Source organism: Corythoichthys intestinalis, chromosome 15 (genome assembly GCF_030265065.1).
Source record: "Corythoichthys intestinalis isolate RoL2023-P3 chromosome 15, ASM3026506v1, whole genome shotgun sequence".
Taxonomy (NCBI): Eukaryota; Metazoa; Chordata; class Actinopteri; order Syngnathiformes; family Syngnathidae; genus Corythoichthys; species Corythoichthys intestinalis.
In genome coordinates this window covers 9,822,019-9,843,720 of record NC_080409.1, presented here as the reverse complement: position 1 = coordinate 9,843,720, position 21,702 = coordinate 9,822,019, and the positions used below count along the sequence as shown (strand labels likewise).

At 39.0% G+C, this 21,702-nt stretch overlaps 3 protein-coding genes across 3 annotated transcripts in view; 1 reads left to right on the top strand and 2 right to left on the bottom strand.

Annotated features, from left to right (window-relative positions):
• Positions 1 to 6,219, bottom strand: part of slc38a6 (solute carrier family 38 member 6) — a 65,371-nt gene extending 59,152 nt beyond the window's left edge. The window contains exon 1 of the mRNA XM_057859575.1: positions 5,382 to 6,219. Within this exon, the coding sequence (XP_057715558.1) occupies positions 5,382 to 5,477 (96 nt within the window). The 5' untranslated portion in view covers positions 5,478 to 6,219. The remainder of the gene's footprint in view (positions 1 to 5,381) is intronic.
• On the top strand, positions 5,697 to 13,968 carry trmt5 (tRNA methyltransferase 5). The gene is made up of 5 exons (XM_057859573.1): positions 5,697 to 5,769; positions 5,897 to 6,477; positions 6,582 to 6,706; positions 10,733 to 11,372; positions 13,024 to 13,968. The coding sequence occupies exons 1-5, from the start codon at positions 5,762 to 5,764 to the stop codon at positions 13,080 to 13,082; spliced, it is 1,413 nt and encodes a 470-aa protein (XP_057715556.1). The 5' UTR covers positions 5,697 to 5,761; the 3' UTR covers positions 13,083 to 13,968.
• Positions 13,969 to 19,886: 5,918 nt separating this feature from the next.
• Positions 19,887 to 21,702, bottom strand: part of mnat1 (MNAT1 component of CDK activating kinase) — a 123,856-nt gene continuing 122,040 nt past the window's right edge. The window contains exon 8 of the mRNA XM_057859576.1: positions 19,887 to 20,686. Coding sequence (XP_057715559.1) covers positions 20,575 to 20,686 — 112 coding nt within the window. The 3' untranslated portion in view covers positions 19,887 to 20,574. The remainder of the gene's footprint in view (positions 20,687 to 21,702) is intronic.

Sequence of the window (21,702 nt, the reverse complement as noted above, 5' to 3'; positions counted from 1 at the left end):
TTTTTTTAATGAATAAGTTCAACAATCTCGCAACTAGCCTTTGCGGCGTTCTCTTTCGAATCTCGGGCTCTTGCAAAATACTACTGCTGTGAAATTTAGCTTCAAGTTGCTTCAATTTCTTGCTGCGTATCTTCCCTGTAATCTTGTCGTACATGTCAGCGTGTCTTGTTTGGTAATATCGCCTCACATTAAAATCTTTAAAAACAGCGACTGTCTCGTTGCCAATGATGCAAGACACAGTTGTTGCGTATTTTAGTGAAGAAATAGTCCAATTTCCACCTATCCTTGAAGCGTCGACCGTCACAGTCAACTATTTTTTTGTTGATTGTCGCCATTTTAGAAAATTGGAAGTAGAGGGTCACACGGAGTAATGTTGCTTAGCCCTTAAATAGCTGCAACATGAAGCAATTATCAGAGAATCCCAAAATTTGAAAAATAAGGTCCTAATGAAACCTTTTTTTTTTTTCAAATTTGTGAAAAGAAAAGTCATAATGAATATGTGTAATAAGCGCTCTAATATCTATAACCCATGCTAAATCATGTTTTTTTTTCTTATGGAAGATGCATGTGTTGACTTGCATCCATCATTTTTTTTCCCAAAAAGAAATGTCAAAATTCTAAATTAGTCTGAAAATCATGAAATTTTAGGTGTATCAAATGTGATACATTTGGCAATAAAGGGTTAAAGTGCTGCTGCCTTTTAATGGGTAAATGAGGAGCAGCATTTCGTGTGTAAGCTACTTCATATGCTGGTTGCTGTGTGCGGGCCAGATGTTATTGATTTTATGACAGAGGCTGGGGGCCGGATGAAATTTGACCACGGGCTGGACTTTGGACATGTCTGATTTAAATCTATGTCACTTCCTTGTAATTTCAAGACACTTACCGGTCACTTGTTAATTTTAGATTATTTCCTATTAATTTTTCGGGCATTTCTGTGCTGCTTCTTGTTGATTTTGAGGCATTTCAAGGTGACTTCCTGATGTTATGGTGTCATTTCCTGTTGGTTTTGGGGAATTTTTGGGTCACTTCCTTGTTAAATCATTGGCTGCCGTTGACTGTGCTTGACGTCCCATTTATTTTGACAAAGAGGGGGCGGAAAAGTGAGCCAAGTGCTGTAGTGCTCGCACTCCATCACATAAAACACAAATCGACGGTTTTACAGTGCTAATGTCAAAAAAAAGGAAGGGGATTTTTTTTTGTACAGTATGAGTGAGCCTGGCTGTCTGGCAGAACAACTTCACGGGCCAGATTGGACCCCGCTGGCAGGCAGCATCTGGCCCAACACCCTTACTATACACTACAGTCACTATATGGCGGAACCACCACTTCAGTTGCACTGTTGTCGCTATCCTAAGGTGATGCACTTCAGGTCCGTATTAGTTGCACGTACAGTGCCGGCCAAAAGTAATGGCACCTTTGCAATTCTGTCAGATAATGCTCAATTTATCCCAGAAAATGATTGCAATTACAAATGCTTTGGCAGTAATATCTTCATTTATTTTGCTTGCAATGAAAAAACACAAAAGAAAATGGGGGGAAAAAATCATTATCATTTTACATAAAAATCCAAAAATGGGCTGGACAAAAGTATTGGCACCCTCAGCTTAATACTTGGTAGCACAACCTTTAGACAAAATAAATGCAAACAAACACTTGCGGAATCTATCAATGAGTTCTTACAATGCTCTGCTGGAATTTTAGACCATTCTTCTTTGGCCTACTGCTCTAGGTCTCTGAGATTTGAAGGGTGCCTTCTCCAAACTGCCATTTTCAGATCCCTCCACAGGTGCTCTATGGGATTCAGGCCTGGACTCATTGCTGGCCACTTTAGAACTCTCCAGTGTTTTCTCTCAAACCATTTTCTATTGCTTTTTGAAGTGTGTTTTGGGTCATTGTCCTGCTGGAAGACCCATGACCTCTGAGGGAGACCCAGTTTTCTCACGCTGGGCCCTATATTATGCTGCAAAATTTGTTTGTAGTAATTTGTTGGTTGTCTTCAGACTTCATAATGCCATGCACAAGGTCAAGCAGTCACGTGCCAGAGGCAGCAAAGCAACCCCAAAACATCAGTGAACCGCCGCCATGTTTGACTGTGGGGACTGTGTTCTTTTCTTTGAAGGCTTGATTTTCCCCCCTGTAAACTCTATGTTGATGCCTTTTCCCAAAAAGCTCAACTTTTGTTTCATCTGACCAGAGAACTTTCTTCCATAACGTTTTTGGCTTTCTCAGGCAAGTTTTGGCAAACTCCAAGCTGGCTTTTTTATGTCTCTGGGTCAGAAGTGGAGTCTTCCTGGGTATCCTACCATAGAGTCCCTTTTCATTCAAACGCCGACAGATAGTACATGTAGACACTGTTGTACCCTCGGACTGCGGAACAGCTTGAACTTGTTTGGATGTTAGCTGAAGTTCTTTATCCACCATATGGCCAATCTTTCGTTGAAATATTTCGTCAATTTTTCTTTTCTATCCACATCAAGGGAGGTTAACCACAGTGCCATGGGCTTTACACTTATTGATGACACTGCGCACGGTAGACACAGGAACATTCACGTCTTTGGAGATGGATTTGTAGCCTCGAGATTGCCCATGCTTCCTCAAAATGAAAATGAAAGAAAATGAACAATCAGAGGGGATGGTTACTATAAAAAACAAAACAAAAAACAAACTTGTAAACACTACGAAATCTGAGTGTCAAAAATTGATATTCGATATTTTCTGCGTCCTATATGGTATACTGGGGACGGGTTTCAATAAGCTTCGGCTTCTCCCGTCAGCCCTTTTCTTTTCTGGTTGAATTAATTGTAAACACATATAAAAGCTGTATGTTTGTTTGGATTTGTCATGCCTGAAGGGAAAATAAATAAATAAATAAAACAATTTTGTTCCTCAAGTCCTCAGACAGTTCTTTGGTTTTCTTTCTTTTCTCCATGCTCAATGTGGTACACACAAGGACACAGGACAGAGGTTGAGTCAACTTTAATCCATTTTAACTGGCGTGTAATTTAGTTATTGCCACCACCTGTTATGTGCCACAGGTAAGTAACAGGTGCTGTTAATTACACAAATTAGAGAAGCATCACATGATTTTTCAAAGCATGCCAATACTTTTGTCCGGCCCATTTTTGTGTGTAAAATGATAATGATTTTTTTTTTTCCCCATTCCATTTTGTGTTTTTTCATTGCAAGCAAAATAAATGAAGATATTACTACCAAAGCATTTGTAATTGTAATCATTTTCTGGGATAAAAACATTGTGACAGAATTGCAGGGGTGTTAATACTTTTGGCCAGCATTGTATTTGCTGCACAGCTGTCACTGTACAGCACCTTTTGACTACTTCTATTCTCACATGGCTAAGTGTGTCTGTGTAACAACTTTTGTTATAGTGGCTTTTTTAATGTTATAATAGTGTTTATTTTAAGGGTGGAAACCTCTTGGTACCTCATGATATGATATGATTTGCGATTCAAAGCTCACGATTATCTCACGAAATAGCGATACAATGGCTATCGATACATTGGTCAGGAAATCATTTAACAAAACAGCTAATAAACAGAAAAAAAAAGCTATATTTATCTTTCTGCTGTAAGTTTATCACTAGTAGGCGACCATCCATTTATACTGGGAGGGTGGCAGCGAATGAACCACTCCCACTTCAAACGGGCCCCTCCAACTTCTATTGCCCCCTGTGGCAGCCAATATCAGGTGACGAGGTCATTCTGGGCCATTTTGGTTTCAGGTGATTTTCTGTCACTACCTGTTTATTTTGGGGTGTTTACGGGTCACTTCCTGTTGATTTTGGGGCATTTCATGGGTCAATTCCTGGGAATCTTCCAAATGAATAGGCAGTGACTCAAACTCAACAGGAATGGACCTGTAAATGCCTTAAAATGAACAGAAAGTGACCTGTAAATGCCCCGGAAATCGGAAAGACTGACTGTGAATACTCTGGTTTCAAATGAACGAACGTCCATTCGCCCTTCCCAGTCTTAATGGATTTAAAACAGAGTTGACTTAGACACTATTATGGTGGAATATTTTCGTAGCAACTCGTTGGTTCTTTTTTTTTTTTTTTTTGGACACATTTTTAAAAAGGTATCGCAAATCTTGGCATGAGCGTGTAGATAACCTTTTGGGATGCAAAGTATCAAAATATATCACCATTTCGATATTTTGTCACACTCCTAGTCTATATATACTGGAGACAAATCCTATGTGTTTATAAACTGTAAGCAACGGAAATAAAGATGATTTTTTTATTCTGAAAAAAAAAAATATATATATATATATATATATACACTAGTATATATTAGGAATGCAGCTATCGATTATTTTAGTAGTCGATTAATCGATGAACTAGTTAGTTGGAATAATCGGATCAGGAACATAAGGAATTAAAATACCTGAGCTGGGCCTCAAACGGTATAAAAAATAAAGATATATGTACAACAAAAGAACAATTGGCTAACTTGCATAACAAAAGTCCCCTCGCTTAAATGCTCTAAAATGCCAACCTTTTTTTTTTTTTTTTTTTTTTTTTTACAATGCTCTTAACAAATAGTTTAAACACATATTCTCACAAAAAAAAAAAACGGCTAAATATACCTTTAAACTAAATTACAAATGCTTTAAGAAAAACAAAAAAAAAAAAAACAACAACAACATTAGCTCAAACAAAAACATATATTGATCCTAAGAGAGAGCAGCTGGATTCAGCCGTGTGAAATGAGACACATTAGAAGGCATTGTATCCACCCAAATCAATAAAACTAAAGGTAAACACTTTAAAATCAAACCATTACAAAGCCACTTTAATTAAACAAATACTCGAAGCAGCAACATTTAATTCGAATATTTTTTTCTAATCAAATACTCGAGTTAATCGATTAATCGTTGCAGCACTAGTATATAGCTATACATACACGGGGATAATTTTGAATCCATATTATATTTATATATTTATCCATTCTTTTGACAACAGTGATCTAAATTGGTGGATTCATATTCATATTTTTGGGGCAGACATCCGGCCACAACGCTTAATAACAAATTGTGATGACTGGTATATATTATGTCGCTTTCACCCAATTTCTAAACTAAATGTTTTTTTAAAGCGCTTCTTTGTGCTATATCATCTGAGCATTTGAAAGTAAATAAAATATTCGAAAACGAATTCTGCATACTAGAGAAGGAGCCATCTTGCTCATTAGATTTACAGTCAAAATATTTTCGCACCACTACTGATTCGACTAAGAGACTGAATACCTGACAGAAGGAGTGTCAGTATGACAAAAATATTTGTTCTAATGCCGAACTCTAATGACAGCAGTAGGAGAAAAAAAACATTAAAATCTAGAAGTACGAGATTTTGTACTCACATTAGACAGCAAAGGCGTTGTATCGTTCCCCTCAGTGTCTCCTGTGTCAGATTGATGGCTGTAAAATTCCGCGTTTCCATTGCCGTTGATACTCATTTTCCCCAGTAAAGAACACGAGAAACTCTGTCACAAAACCTTTGGCCCAAAGATTGACATTATTATAAAGTTATATTCTCGGGTTAACTTTTGTATCCTGTACTCATCGGCTTGTTGTTGTTGTTAAGTGTCGGGAGTCACGTGCCTGTTGTTTCCGTCGCAGTTTTACGTCATTTAAGCTATTGACCAATCAAACACAAGCTTTTTCCTATTCCAGCCAATCACACGAGAGCGACGGTCCACCACGAATGACGTTGTCGAAGAAGCATGCCTTTGACTGAAGGATGTTGAGGTAAACGCTGAGTGTCATTTTTTTGTGAAATTAACCGGTAAAATATGAGACATTCCGTCTAAACTTGTATTTAATGCATATTAGTTTTCTCACGTCTACTGTTAATACGTCCGCGTTGTCTTTACAGCCTCCTCGGGAGAGTCTTAGGCGTACAGACACGACACAAGGCAAACGTTCCTAATCTCCGAAAACTCAGCACAGCAGTCTCTCCTTTTACAAACTTCGCACCGACGCTCCTCATGGAGACTAAACTGTACCAGGCTCCTCCGCAGGTCCGTGGTATGACTTCTCTTGACAAAGAGGCCTTCGCTCAGACAATCACTGTCCCAGCTCTACGGGTACCTACGCGGTTCCTCAACAAAGTGATGAAGAGCCTGAAAAAGTCCACTATTCAGCGCCCGGGGGTGCCCAGAGTGGTGCAGGACAAAGAGGAGAGTCCCGATTTTCGGCTAGTGCTGTTGGACCCTCACAGAGTGTCCTCGGGAGCCTGCTTTAGCGAGGATGAGGCGGAAGCGCTGAGGTCATTTGACGTCTCCCAGGAGCTGCAGCAATATGACTTGAAGTTGACCTACGACAATCTGAAAAGTGAGGAGGTTCTGGAGGCTGTGCTGCCTCAAGGGCAGGACGTTACGTCAGCTTTCAGCCGAGTTGGACACATCGCACACATGAACCTCAGGGATCACCAGCTCCCATACAGGAACCTCATTGGTGAGATCAGTTTTTTTTAAACGAGTGCTTAGTGATAATTTTGTTGATGTCGTATTTGGTTGTGATGATCAGATTGAACTAGTTATCTACCTTTCCCAATTTAGGTAAAGTTATCATGGACAAGAACCCTGGTGTAACATGTGTAGTCAATAAGACGAATATTATTGACTCGACTTATCGTAACTTCAAAATGGAAGTGCTGGCTGGAGAAGAGAACATGGTTGCCAAGGTAAGACCATCAAAAACTTTGGTTCAGGTTGGTTCAAATGCAATTTTCCACATGTGAAAAACTATTTTAGTTGGTTCTATTTGGGCTCTTCGGCAAAAGTGAAGCTTTTAATTAGTATGAATAGGTCTGATTAGGGCTGCAGCAATCGATTGTTTAACTAATTGATTAATCTATCAATAAGTTAGTTCGAATAATCGAATAATTGGATTAGGAACATTTAATGCGTAGCAGAATAAATTTTAGGAGATGTAAAACAAAGGCTTGTTTTTCCAAATTATACAAAATTGCACTTTCATTTCACAAGAGCAATAATTAAATTTATTAAAATACCTGAATGTGAGCTTCAAACAGTATGAAAAAAAAATTAAATAAATGGGGATTGAAGTACAACCATGGATTCCACCATCAGTTGACTAGACAGCTCCCACAAACATTGCGCCACGCCTTCCCACAGGGGGCCGAACCCAGGCAGAACGTTGAGTTGGCGTTCACTGTGATAAACTAAAACAGTCGCTGCTTTCTCACGCCAGATTTAGGTCGAAATAAGACAAAGGTTTTACTGTATACAAACAGGCAGGAGTGTCTCAAGAGTGATTTGGTTGAGGATTCAAGGTAATTATTATATTAATTAGCACCACTTTGAAACGTTGTGAAAAAAATCAATGAGAAAATTAGTGTAACGTTGGCTTGAAATATTTATGTAAAACAAATGATAACATTTTTTGCTTTTAACCAAGAATCTGGACTGTTTTACGTTCATATCTACAAAAATTCCGCAATTTAAGCATTTATTTACAAGAATTTTCAACTTAAAAACACCTTGTTTCATGGCGGCCGCTATGTTGGATTACACAATACTGTAACTTTGGCGTGAAATATTTACGTAAAATGAACGATAACTGCCCGTTTTTTGCTTTTAACCAAGAATCTAGACTGTTTTACATTCATATCTATAGAAATTATGTAATTTAAGCATTTATATGCAAGTATTTTCAATTTAAAAATCTTTGTTTTTGTGCCATGTTGGATTTTGTATCTCTACACAATAGCGGAATTCAACCTAAATAAGTTGTGAGTGTCTAAAGAAAAATGCAAATTTTGCTTTTGTTGAGTAAAATTAACATGATTTTGCATGCTTTCCTCATGTGTTAAGTTTCTGATGTGAAAATTAAGTGATTTATTATCTGTTGAAAACTTGCACTAAATAAAAAAAAAAAAGTTGCTATTTTGGGCAAAAACGTATATGATATGTTATATATTGCTATTGATCCTGAAAATACAGTACTGTGCAAAAGTTTTAGGCAGGACACCTGCCTAAAACTTTTCACAGTACTGTATATATATATTTTTTTTAATTATTAAATTTATCAGGATCATGGAAGCTTCCACTTGGGGAAAATATATACATACAGTATATCCTGTATATACAGTGCCTTGCAAAAGTATTCGGCCCCCTTGAATCTTGCAACCTTTCGCCACATTTCAGGCTTCAAACATAAAGATATGAAATTTAATTTTTTTGTCAAGAATCAACAACAAGTGGGACACAATCGTGAAGTGGAACAACATTTATTGGATAATTTAAACTTTTTTAACAAATAAAAAACTGAAAAGTGGGGCGTGCAATATTATTCGGCCCCTTTACTTTCAGTGCAGCAAACTCACTCCAGAAGTTCAGTGAGGATCTCTGAATGATCCAATGTTGTCCTAAATGACCGATGATGATAAATAGAATCCACCTGTGTGTAATCAAGTCTCCGTATAAATGCACATGCTCTGTGATAGTCTCAGGGTTCTGTTTAAAGTGCAGAGAGCATTATGAAAACCAAGGAACACACCAGGCAGGTCTGAGATACTGTTGTGGAGAAGTTTAAAGCCGGATTTGGATACAAAAAGATTTCCCAAGCTTTAAACATCTCAAGGAGCACTGTGCAAGCCATCATCTTGAAATGGAAGGAGCACCAGACCACTGCAAATCTACCAAGACCCGGCTGTCCTTCCAAACTTTCTTCTCAAACAAGGAGAAAACTGATCAGAGATGCACCCAAGAGGCCCATGATCACCCTGGATGAACTGCAGAGATCTACAGCTGAGGTGGGAGAGTCTGTCCATAGGACAACAATCAGTCGTACACTGCACAAATCTGGCCTTTATGGAAGAGTGGCAAGAAGAAAGCCATTCCTCAAAGATATCCATAAAAAGTCTCGTTTAAAGTTTGCCACAAGCCACCTGGGAGACACACCAAACATGTGGAAGAAGGTGCTCTGGTCAGATGAAACCAAAATTGAACTTTTTGGCCACAATGCAAAACGATATGTTTGGCGTAAAAGCAACACAGCTCATCACCCTGAACACACCATCCCCACTGTCAAACATGGTGGTGGCAGCATCATGGTTTGGGCCTGCTTTTCTTCAGCAGGGACAGGGAAGATGGTTAAAATTGACGGGAAGATGGATGCAGCCAAATACAAGAACATTCTGGAAGAAAACCTGTTGGTATCTGCACAAGACCTGAGACTGGGACGGAGATTTATCTTCCAACAGGACAATGATCCAAAACATAAAGCCAAATCTACAATGGAATGGTTCAAAAATAAACGTATCCAGGTGTTAGAATGGCCAAGTCAAAGTCCAGACCTGAATCCAATCGAGAATCTGTGGAAAGAGCTGAAGACTGCTGTTCACAAACACTCTCCATCCAACCTCACTGAGCTCGAGCTGTTTTGCAAGGAAGAATGGGCAAGAATGTCAGTCTCTCGATGTGCAGAACTGATAGAAACATACCCCAAGCGACTTGCAGCTGTAATTGGAGCAAAAGGTGGTGCTACAAAGTATTAACGCAAGGGGGCCGAATAATATTGCACGCCCCACTTTTCAGTTTTTTATTTGTTAAAAAAGTTTAAATTATCCAATAAATTTTGTTCCACTTCACGATTGTGTCCCACTTGTTGTTGATTCTTGACAAAAAATTAAAACTTTATATCTTTATGTTTGAAGCCTGAAATGTGGCGAAAGGTTGCAAGGTTCAAGGGGGGCGAATACTTTTGCAAGGCACTGTACATAATATAATAAAAATATACAGTACTGTGCAAAAGTTTTAGGCAGGTGTCCTGCCTAAAACTTTTGCACAGTACTGTATAGGTGATTATCTCTGCATTTGGGGATTTTTTTTTTGCATCTAACGTAAAATTTGAGAATATTATAACCATTTTAAGTTTTGTTGTACTTAAAAAATAATTAGAATTTTATTCGTAAACGACTTTGAATTTTTTGATGTCGCTGCTCGTGGAGATATATGCCTAAGGGAGGTGCCTGTTTTAGTTTTAGGTCGCTAGCGGCTTTGGTTTTGGGAACACTTGAATTGTAAGTTTTTGAAAACAGGCCCCTTATGGACCGACAGTGAAGTCTATGGTACAACAAAAGAACAATTTGCTAACTTGCATAGCAAAAGTCCGCTATCTTAAGTGCTAGAAAATGCAAACACTTTTTTTTCATTTACAATGTTCTTAACAAATCTTTCAAATACATATTCCCGCAAATAACTGCTTAATATGCTTCTAAATTACAAATCCATCATCACAATCATTGGCTTGAACAAAAACTTAAAATCTTATGTTGGTTTTGACAGGGAGCAGCTGGAACAGGCCATGTTAGATGAGTTATGTGATTCACTGTTGCCACTAGAGGGCAGTGTATCCACCCAAATCAATAAAACTAAATGCAAACACTTTCAAAACAAACCATTACAACGCCACTGTATGTAAACGCATCCCAGAAGCAGCAAAATGTGATTCAAAGCTTTTTTTCTATGTGAATCACTCGAGTTAATAAATTACTCGTTACAGCACTAGCTCTGATTAGCCGTCTGTGTAGCGGGTGTGTCAGTGGGAAGCTCGAGGGCATTGGCATTGGGTGTGGTGACTTTGACACGGACACGGAATACAATTGTTCTTCAATGACACCAAGTTTAGCTATTTTACAAATATTTAGTCATTTGACAAATGCTCCTCTGCGTCTGTTTTCTAGGTGAAAGAAAACGGGGCAACGTACGAGTTTGATTTCTCTCGCGTGTACTGGAACCCAAGGCTGAGCACAGAACACCAGCGTGTTGTGGATTTAGTCAAGCGGGGCGACACAGTGTTTGACGTGTTCGCCGGCGTGGGACCCTTCGCCATCCCGGCAGCCCGTGCAGGCGCCGCTGTCTTCGCCAATGACCTGAACCCGGAGTCTTACAGGTGGCTGCAGCACAACAGTAGAGTTAACAAGGTGGAAGGCAAAGTGAAAACCTCCAATCTGGATGGCCGAGCCTTCATCCGAGGGCCGCTCAAGCAAGAGCTCCCCGCGCTGATTAAAGAAAAACCTAGAGTGCACGTGGTGATGAACCTGCCGGCTTTGGCTTTGGAGTTCCTGGATTCCTTCAGAGGCCTTCTGCATCAGGAATCTCCCTGCGACCTCAACCTCCCAACAGTACACTGTTACGGCTTCTCAAAAGATGAAAAGCCAGAGAGAGACATGGTTGAAAGGGCATCTCTCGCCTTGGGCTTCACTTTAAAGGACCACTACTCTGTGCATTTTGTCCGCAATGTGGCACCCAACAAAGATATGTTGTGTGTGAGCTTCACTCTCCCTGAAGAAGTCCTATTCCGCCAGCGTGACGAACAGACGGGTGAGAAATCATTGACAAAAATAATGCTTTATTCTTAATTTAATTGTAAGTAAAAATAACAACTTTCAGGGCACAATCAAATGCTGGCGTGGGCAAACTATTCCACAAAAGGCCATAGTGGGTGCGGGTTTTCGTTCCAACCTGTTCACTAGGAGTGTGACAATCAGCGTCGTTTTTGGCGGCCCTTTCAATTTTATTCTTTTGGATGATAATACGTATTATTCTTAGTCATATTTTAGTCGTCTCAAAATGTGTTTGTAGTCCAGTTTTAGTCGACGAAAACTCAAGACTAATTTAGTCCAGTTAACTTACAATGCTCACTTTTAGGGAAGTTGATATGGATGTAATTCACTAGCCTGGAACTCCAACCTCACGGCTGTTCCAGCTATAGATTCTGGGACCCAGCTCCTTATTGGCCTCTCGAGCCTGAACGAAATCGTCCGTGCAATCAGATTCGTTTATTTGCGTGACGTGTTCTTAACAAGCAACGACACTCTTGCGCGTCGGAAATCGTCTCCACAACAACACAAATGGTGAACGGGACAGCCGAGAAGATGTTCCTATCCGCGGTAAATTCAGTTTTAAATGACCAAAAACACATGAGTCGCTAAAACCAACAGTCTGTCTCGTGCTAGCCATGTTGAATGAACTTCTCCGTTCTCCACTCTCCTCATATGTTTACGTCCTTGCGCTAGAGTTTCTTGTCGCTTTACCAACGTCATGTCCGCCTGTCGCGGATTGGTCCAATCCGATGTCTGTTTGCTGTGGCTTGCTCCGCCCTGGGAATTTGATCCGCGGACCAGTCGCCAGACTCTATGGCTGGAACAGTCTGGAGTTCCAAGCTAGTAATTCACTGGATATTGCTGACAATTAAAAGTTGACCGATACATGGACTTTTTTTCAAGATCGGCAGATATATAGCTGTTATAATAGGATAACTGTTATATTCACTGATTGGATGATAATTTTTCTTATGAAGGTCAGCCTCATCAGGCCGATATGAGCAGAGATAAAAGGATGACTATTATGTTCACTGTTTGTGTGATGATCTTTGTTAATTGTGATTTTGCACCACCACAAGTACAAATACAAATTTAACTTTGAATCTCCTTTTAGATAATGAGCGTTTCCTTTCGTCACCAACGTGTTTAAAAAAAAAAAAAAAAAATTACATCACCCTCAAATATTGGCTCAGGGAATTGGCTTTAGAAATCGGTAGTTGGTTGAATTTTTGTTTTTTAATTGGCATCCGCCTTTGAAAATAATATATTGGTCAACCTCAACTGGCAATATGATGTTCAGATTTCAACACCAATGGTCAATATACACAGGGTAGCCTAAAATCTCCCCCCAAAAAAGGTCTTAAGTACAATTTTGAAAGGTCTTAAAAAATATTGACGCTACTTTGATTCAGAACATGCATAAAATTCAGTCTTGCTTTTAGAGGACGCCAACATCTTAACTACAAAGTGGAACTATCTGTGCTGCACGCTCATTTTCCTTAGTCTTTTTTTTTTTCTTGCTATTGATGTGAAATGGGACTTAAACTGTATTCAATTATGGTCTTAAAAGTCTTCAATTTGGCCTGTTGAAACCTGCAGAGACACTGATACATTATACTGACTGTTTCATTTGCTTCAATTATTCACAGAGTCGTCAGAGGAACCCGCACCCAAGAGGCAGAAATGTGAAACAGCAGATTCATCATAAACGTCAATGCAATCTCAACTTGACTGTTTTAATTGAGGCAATATTAGAGTTCATTTTTTAATGTGGGGGAGTCATACAGTCGCCGTACGTCATTAGGTACACCCAGGGGTGAAAGTGGGCCAGAACGGTTCGGGACACCGTTCCGGTATAAAATTCAGGGGCGGAACTGTGCTTTAATCCCGAAAAAGAATGACTCAACTGTCGAACCCTAAAAATAAAAAACCTGGTCAACTATTATAAATCTATGTTATTTAAAGCATATAATAAATTACCTCCATGTCATCTACAAAACCTTTTTTGTGTTACCCAGATTTCAAACAACTTGAAAACGTTTTTGAGTGTATGTGGAGTGAAACTTTGGAACAATTTAGACAATCACTTCAAGCAATGTCAAAATATCCAAAAATTTAAATTGCATAAAAATATGGTCTGGTCACAGTATAATTTGCTGACATTGTGTGTTGCTGGTCTTGGCAATTGGTTTAAATAATGAAAATTGTTAATGAGCCAACTCTAAATTTGTTTGCTTGAGTTGGTTGTCTATTGGTTTAGATTTTGTTCATTGTTTGGACTGGGGTATCCCACGAAATTAGGATTCTGGACGGTGAACTCAGGGGTGGGGAAAAACAAAATCAAAATTTCTTCCCACTCCCTTTCGAATCCAAATACAGTGGTACCTCTACATACGAATTTAATTCGTTCTAGGACCTTGTTTGTAAGTCGAAATGGTCGTATGTCGAGCAGGATTTTCCCATAGGAATACATTATAATTCCATTAATTCGTTCCAAAGCCTAAAAACATACACTAAATTCTTAATAAATACTGCTGGCACTGTTACAAATGGCAATTAAACATAGAAAAACAAATAAGTTATAAATAAATAATTCAGAATAATATAAGAAGAAGAAGAAGAATTAATAATTATTCCTGAAAATAATGTAACGAATCGGATTCTAATATGGCGGACACTTTTTACTGTCCCTGAACGCACCGCGAAGGTGACGTCTCCAGTGAGATAGGTCGGTGCGGTAGAGATAATACTTTCGTTTTCCTGAGAGCAGTCAACTGCTTAAGACAATGAGCGTTTTGTGTTGGATAAGTTCTTAAATAAATGATAAAAACGTGACAAAGCTGGCGATTTCCTTGGCAATGTTACCACAATAATAATTGTCACCTTAACTTATAAATAGTGGCGAACGGTGGTCATAAGAGGATCATGGAGCTGTATTGTTGAGCCAGTTCAGGGACGCGCACCCCAAGCTCATATTTTTCTATAACTTGCATCTTCATTTCAAAGGTAAGCATCACTTTTTTCCTTGTTTCTCCAACTGTATCAACTTTTTTTGAAAACTGTGTTGATTTCTCACATAAGAAAATCCACCGTGGGTTCGTTTGCAGTGCTGTCATGTCGTCGTATTTCGAGCAACTCGTCGGATGTAGAAACAAATGGCGGCTCAAATTTTACGTCGGATGTCGAAAAGATCGTGTGTCGAAGTGATCGTATGTAGAGGTACCACTGTAATTATTTTGAATTATACTGTATTTCTGTTTCTTTTGTGCATGCTCGAGGAAAAAAAAGCACAATCATCATCAAACGTCAGTGTTAAAAAACAAACTGCCAGGCCGCCACACACGCATCTCCAAGAAGAAAACAATCTACTAACGTCAGATTTACATACACACGTGTTAACAACAAGCCTAATAAAGTGCTTGTGTGGCATCATCTGTTTCCACCAATACTTATTTTAATGCTGTAACGATTAATCGATTACCTCAAGTAATTCGATTTGAAAAATCTTCGAATTAAATTTTGCTGCTTCAAGTATTTGTTTGAAGGGGCATTGTACTTGTTTGTTTTGAAAGTGTTAGCAATTTTTTTATTGATTTGGATGGATACACAGCCCTCTAGTGGCAACAGTGAATATGACATAACTCATTTAACATGTCTGAATCCACCTGCTCCCTGTTAAGACCAACATAAGGGAAGATTTGTTTGAGATAATCTTTTTTAATGCATTTGTAATTTAGTGTATAGGTATATTTAGCCTTTTTTTTTTTGGAATACGTGTTTGAACTATTTGTTAAGAGCTTTGTAAATACAAATGTTCGCATTTTATAGCATTTAAGCCAGCGGACCTTTGCTATGCAAGTTAGCCAATTGTTCTTTAGTTGTACTTAGATCCTCATTTATTTTTTTATGTTCCTATTCCGATTATTCAGACTAATTCAGAGATCAATCGACTACTAAAATAATCGATAGCTGCAGTCCTAATTTATGTATTCCGAGGAGTTAGTGTGTGTCTGACGGGTCGCGTCGATGTGCGCATGCCTGGAATCCAGTTGTCAGTTCAATTGGCTGACATACTAACGTAATGTGATCAACATGGATAGTTAGCTCTGAAGGGAAAAAAAAGCAAAAAGAAAAACAAGCTTGTTGAATTAATGCAGTAAAAAAGGGTAATGCAACGAAAAATTGATCCGATCTTTAAGAGAAAGGAAAGAGTTGAAGAGGCATTTTATTTTCTCTGATGGGAAGGTTCTGAACCTCTTCCATATTACTATAATTCCTGACCCCAGAAATAATGAACATAAAATTCAGATTTTAAAAAATGACAGCTTTATGTGGACAGTAAACATGTTTATTTTAAATTAATGTGTGTATATGTAGGCATATGCTCTCTAATTTGTATCCTAAATGATACATTAATCATTGCATGCGGTTCTCGTGGTAAAACGAATATAACTCAAGTGCGATTGAACATAAGGTTTTAATTTAAACTTTTTTTTTTTTTTTTTTTAATGCAAGGAGTTCCAGAAATGCTTGTCTCAAATGTGATACATTTGGCAATCTGCTTAATGTGCACTGTGGACTTATTTTTGTTAATTTACCTATGTTAGGCTACTTATTTATTTCCTTATAAAATAAAAGTCATTGTTTGCGTCTCTTCAAAATATATTCCATTTCACTGTGCACAATGTAATTCATTTGTACTTATTTTTGTTAATGTATTTTACTTTAAAAAAAAAAAAAAAAAAAAAAAAAAAAGCCTTGCGAAAGTATTTGAACTTTTCAAACTTTCGCCACATTTCAGCCTTCAAACATTAAGATATTTTTTTGTCAAGAATCAACAATGATTGGGACACAATCGTGAAGTGGAATGAAATTATTTGGATATTTTATACATTTACTATTAGTATTTTATATTAGTTGGTCTCTCAGCGCAATTGACAAGATTTTTTTCAACAAGACACGGTGCACCAGGAGAGCCGTCTTGCCCAGATGGTACCTTCGCTGCTGGATATGTGAGAAATTCATGGGATCACTGGAAGCCTGCGTGTCTTACTGCCCTATCTGTGGAAGATATTGAGGATATTTGGCTGTTTGGCGTGACTGTCGTGGGGTTCCTTCTGCTTGGCTTAGGAGGTGCCCTGCTCTACCGGAAAGTTTCGAAGACGGCAGCTTTCAAGGAAATCAACAAATTGACCACGGATCAAACGGTGCGATTGCATTGGAAGACCGCGAAGAGGTTCGGATCGAGAACTGGCTCCGTGGACTCACGATTCGGTCCGAGGAAGGATGGAGAAAAGTGGATGCTACCTTGCGCCAAGTGATGGAACTGTTGGGGCAGGTGGCTGAACTGTCGAGGCAGACCGCGAATACTGGCAATGAGTTAAGGGACCTGAGGTTTCGCCTACGCCATGAGGAGCGTGAATTTGACTGAAGACCAACCGTATTTGGACATATTAAATTACTTATTCGGTTTAATTCAATTATACTTTCCTTTTCCCGAACACCCTTACCCCACCCCTCCCTTCTATTGGCGAGAGCCGCGCAGATGGCCCTATCTTTGCCCTTGATCTCTTCCCATGGCCGGTTGCAGGGCCCTGCGACTCTTATTTTGTCAACAGACACGTACAAATAGTGATACACTCGTGAATACACACACTCACAACCTCCCCCCCTCCAGTCTGCCACCACCTTTTTCTTACTATCACTGACCCCCCCCTTCCTCCAGCCATGACTAGTGGTTCTTTTTTTTTTTCGTACAAAAAATCTCTGCACGTGACCTGTGCGTCATGTCATATCCCTACTATGTTGTATGATGTAAGTTTGTCTACCTGTAACTTGCTCTGTAATTTCTGAAGAAGAGCGAGAGGTTGGCGGCGTGGAACGTCTGCAGTGCCCGATGCTCACTCATCGAGCGGAATTTCGTTGTCATCTTGTGAGAGCTGGTGTCATTGACAAATAAATCTCTGAATCTGCAGAGATCTACAGCTGAAGTGGAAGAGTCTGTCCATAGGAGTTTGTAACACACGAAACATGTGAAAGAAGGTGCTCTGGTCAGATGGAACAATAATCGAACTTTTTGGCCACAATGCAAAACGACATGTTTTGCGTAAAAGCAACAGCAACACAGCTCATCACCCTGAACACACCATCCCCCTTGTCAAACATGGTAGTGGCAGCCTCATGGTTTGGGCCTGCTTTTCTTCACCAAGGACAGGGAAGTTGGTTAAAATTGATGGGAAGATGAATGGAACCAAATACAGGACCATTCTGGAAGAAAACCTGTTGGAGTTGGCAAAAGACTGGGACGGAGATTTATCTTCCAACAGAACAATGATCCAAAACACAAAGCCAAATCCACAATGGAATGGTTCACAAATAAACGTATCCAGGTGTTAAAATGGCCAAGTCAAAGGCCAGACCTGAATCCAATCAAGAATCTGTGGGCAGAACTGAAGACTGCTGTTCACAAACACTCTCCATCCAACCTCACTGCCCTCGAGCTGTTTTGCAAGGAAGAATGGGCAAGAATTTCAGTCTCTCGATCTGCAAAACTGATGGAGACATACAGTACCCCAAGCGATTTGCAGCTGTAATTGCAACAAAAGGTGGCGCTACAAAGTATTAATGCAAGGGGACTGAATAATATTGCACGCCCCATTTTTCAGGTTTTTATTTATTAAAGTATAACATATTCAATAAATTTCCTTCTACTTCACGATTGTGTCCCAATTGTTGTTGATTCTTGACTTAAAAAAAAAAATTTTTTTTTATATCTTTATGTTTGAATACTGAAATGTGGCGAAAGTTTGAAAAGTTCAAGGGGACCAAATACTTTCGCAAACCACTGTATATACAACCCCTAGCAAAAAATATGGAATCACCAGTCTCGGACGAGCACTCACTCAGACATTTTATTATGTAGAACAAACTCAGATAAAAAGCTTGAAAAATTAATGAATTATTTCAAAAGTACAACTCCTTGGCAATCAGAAACACTTAAAGAAATGAATGAAAACATTGTGGTGGTCAGTAAATGTTACTTTATAGAGCAAGTGTAGGGAAATAAATATACAATTACTTCATTTTGAGTAGAACATACAGATACACCCAGTCAATTTCCCTTCCTTATTTGGGCCCCTGCCTCATTAGATCTGCTCGTTAGTCAGCAGTTAAAAACAATGCAGTTATAGCACCTTGGAGGGCTGCTGGACCAAGTGGATTCACAAGAATCATGGCTCCAAAAAGAGAGATGTCTCTTGAGACCAAGGAGAGGATTATCAAACTTCTTGAAGAAGCTAACGCTACACGTATGGTTGCCGAAGATGTGGGCTGTTCTCAGTCTGCTGTATCAAAAAGCTGGACCAAGTACAAACAGCATGCAAATGTTGTTAAAGTTAAGCATACTGGTAGACCGAGGAAGACATCCAAGCGTCATGACAAATAACTAAAGGCCATATGTCTTGAAAATGAAAGATGTACAACGAGACAAATGAAGAATTGGGAGGAAGCTGGAGTCAAGGTAAGTGACAGAACTAAGCAAAATCGCCTAAAAGAAATGGGATTTTCATACAGGAACGCTAAAAGAAACCATCATTGACACTTGAAAAGAAAAGAACAAGACTGTAATGAGCTAAGGAAAAGCAATCATGGACTGTGAATGACCGGTTGAAGGCTATTTTCAGTGATGAGTCAAGAATCTGCATTGGACAAGGTGATGATGCTGGGAACCTTTGTTTGGTGCCGTTCCAGTGAGATTTACAAAGATGACTGCCTGAAGAAAACATCAAAATTCCCTCAGTCCTTGGTGATATGGGGCTGCATGTCAGGCAAAGACACTGGGGAGATGGCTGTGGTTAAATCTTCAATAAATGCACATGTTTACGTTGAAATTTTAGACAGCTTTCTCATCCCTTCAATTGAAAATATGTTTGGGGATAATGAAATAATTTTCCAAGATGACAATGCATCATGCCACACAGCTAAAACTGTTAAAGCAGACAGAGAAAGACTCATCCAGTCAATGTCATGGCCTGCAAATAGCCCAGATCTCAACCCTATTGAAAACTTGTGGTGGAAATGGAAAAAAATGGTCCACAGCAAGGCTCTGACCTGCAAGGATGATCTGGCAACTGCAATCAAAGAGAGTTGGCACCAAATTGATGATGAATACTCATCAAGTCCATGCCTCAGAGACTGAAAGCTGTCATAAAAGCCAGAGGTAGTGCAACTAAATACTAGAGATGTGTTTTGATTGATATTTGTTTCTCATGATTCCATATTTTTTTCCTCAGAATTGAGTGATTCCATATACATTTCACTGCACTTGCTCGATAAGAGTAACATTCACTGACCACCACAATGTTTTTTTATTCATTTCTTTTAGTGTTTCTGAATGCTAAAGAGTTGCACTTTTGAACCAATTCATTATTTTTTCAAGCTTTTTATCTGAGTTTGTTCTACATGATGAAATGTCTGAGTGAGTGCTTGTCCGAGACTGGTGATTCCATACTTTTTGCCAGGGGTTGTATATTGCACATCATTGAAAAAATACAATTTTTAATGAAAATCAGTTTCTCATGTATGCCTTGTTACAGTAAGTGTAATGCAGTAGCCTAATGCATGTGTAAAACCTGTTGTGTGTTAAAGGGATAACTGCCAAAAGCAGTTTTCTTTGCATTTCTGTGGTTTTAGGACGTTTGCCATAAAAAAGAAGGGGGGAAAAAAATTCTGGCTCTGTGGCGACATTTATGTCAGGGAGTTCTGGCAAGAAATTCTTGTGTACACCTGCAACAAAATGAGAAGTTGTTTCAAAACCTCTTGGAAAAGCAAGTTATACTAGGATGCAGTGTTTTGGTACAGCGGTAACTGCACTTTACTGAGATGTGCTTTTTAATATGGGTTTATTATTGATTGACTATGTGTCTGTGTTAAGATATAGCTCTAAGATTCTGTACCTAAATTGTGGCATATGACACACTTGGAATCCAGAGCTTCCTAGAAGATTTTTAATTTTCATTAACTAAAGTTCTGTAACGACAAGTTTTTATTTATTTTGTGTATCAAAGTTGAACAATATAAAATAAAATAAAAACCTGCATGAAAAATGTATTCATCTCTAATCACAGCCCACTCCAACAGGATTGTGGTGATCATCTTCAGTGATGATTCATAGTCCATAAAGTTGTTTGGGATCAGCCAATCTAAGGAAAGAGGCCACTGAACGCATCCTGGATGGCTCGATGACACGCCAAAGCCGAGCTGTACCCTCCAGCTGTGTCCTGAGGCAAGGAGGCCCGCACGTGGTTCAAGTATCTGTAGACACAGAAAAAGTCAGCGACGTCACGGAGGTATTTTGTAAATACTGACGCCGTTTGACGGAGAAAGTCAAGTGTAAGTTGATCCGTCATTAAATCCTCACTCCGGAGTTATTTTTTCTGGCCTTCTTTTGCTCCTCTGATGAGATGGAAGCAGACGTACGTAAGTGTACGTTAACACTGAGAACACCTTGTGCCCGAAAGCCTCGACAACAAGGCGCTATTAAGGTATTAGAGCTGTCTCTCTTTTATTTTAAGTGCTTACAGATGTATCCTGCCAAAGTCTCTCAGGTTTTAAGCAATGCTCAAAAGTCAGTGTTTACCTTCAGTCATTCAAAAAAAAAAAAAAAAATACACACGAAGTGCATAGCGTCAGCTAGCTGAGGGGTGTCAAATGTATGGCCCGCGGGCCAGAGGCAGCCCACTAGAGGGTCCATTGATATTATTAATTTGGAATGTTTTTTTTTTTTTTTTTTTTTTTTTAAATCGATTCTGAGGGGCCGTTCACATGGTGACGCTCCTAGAATACGACAAATTTCATGTATGCATTTACATGGTCCCGTCTCCATTCTGACAATGTCGCAATTCTGCATGAAAACGATGTATTCATGCCGGGCCCTAGAGTGGCAGTGCAGTTTTACAAAGTGACAGCCAATGATGCGCTTGACAACAACCTCCTCAGCCCTGAAGAAAACACACCCACCCACTCAAACCAATGGCGTTTCCCCGCCCTTACGTTTTATTTTCCAGTTTTATCCATGGTTTTTCCTGTATAATTTTTTATCTTGTATTTCTTGTACATTTGCAATTCTTTACAAGTTTAAATGATTGTATGACATTACTTTTTAATAAACATAAAAAACAACAACAAAAAACTCAAAGCAATGGCGTCCATGTGTTATTTTATCTAGCTTTAAGAGGCACAAAAACGCAAAAATAAAATATATTTAAATTAAAATATTATAAAAACAGTAAACCTTCTTCAGACCTGTGTCAAAGACTGGTAGATGGTTA

What these genes read in the sequence shown, in the direction of transcription:
- trmt5 (XM_057859573.1), top strand. An exon ending in CCCATACAGGAACCTCATTG is followed by an intron (nt 6,478 to 6,581) that starts GTGAGATCAGTT and finishes TTCCCAATTTAG; the next exon opens with GTAAAGTTATCATGGACAAG. An exon ending in AAGAGAACATGGTTGCCAAG is followed by an intron (nt 6,707 to 10,732) that starts GTAAGACCATCA and finishes TCTGTTTTCTAG; the next exon opens with GTGAAAGAAAACGGGGCAAC.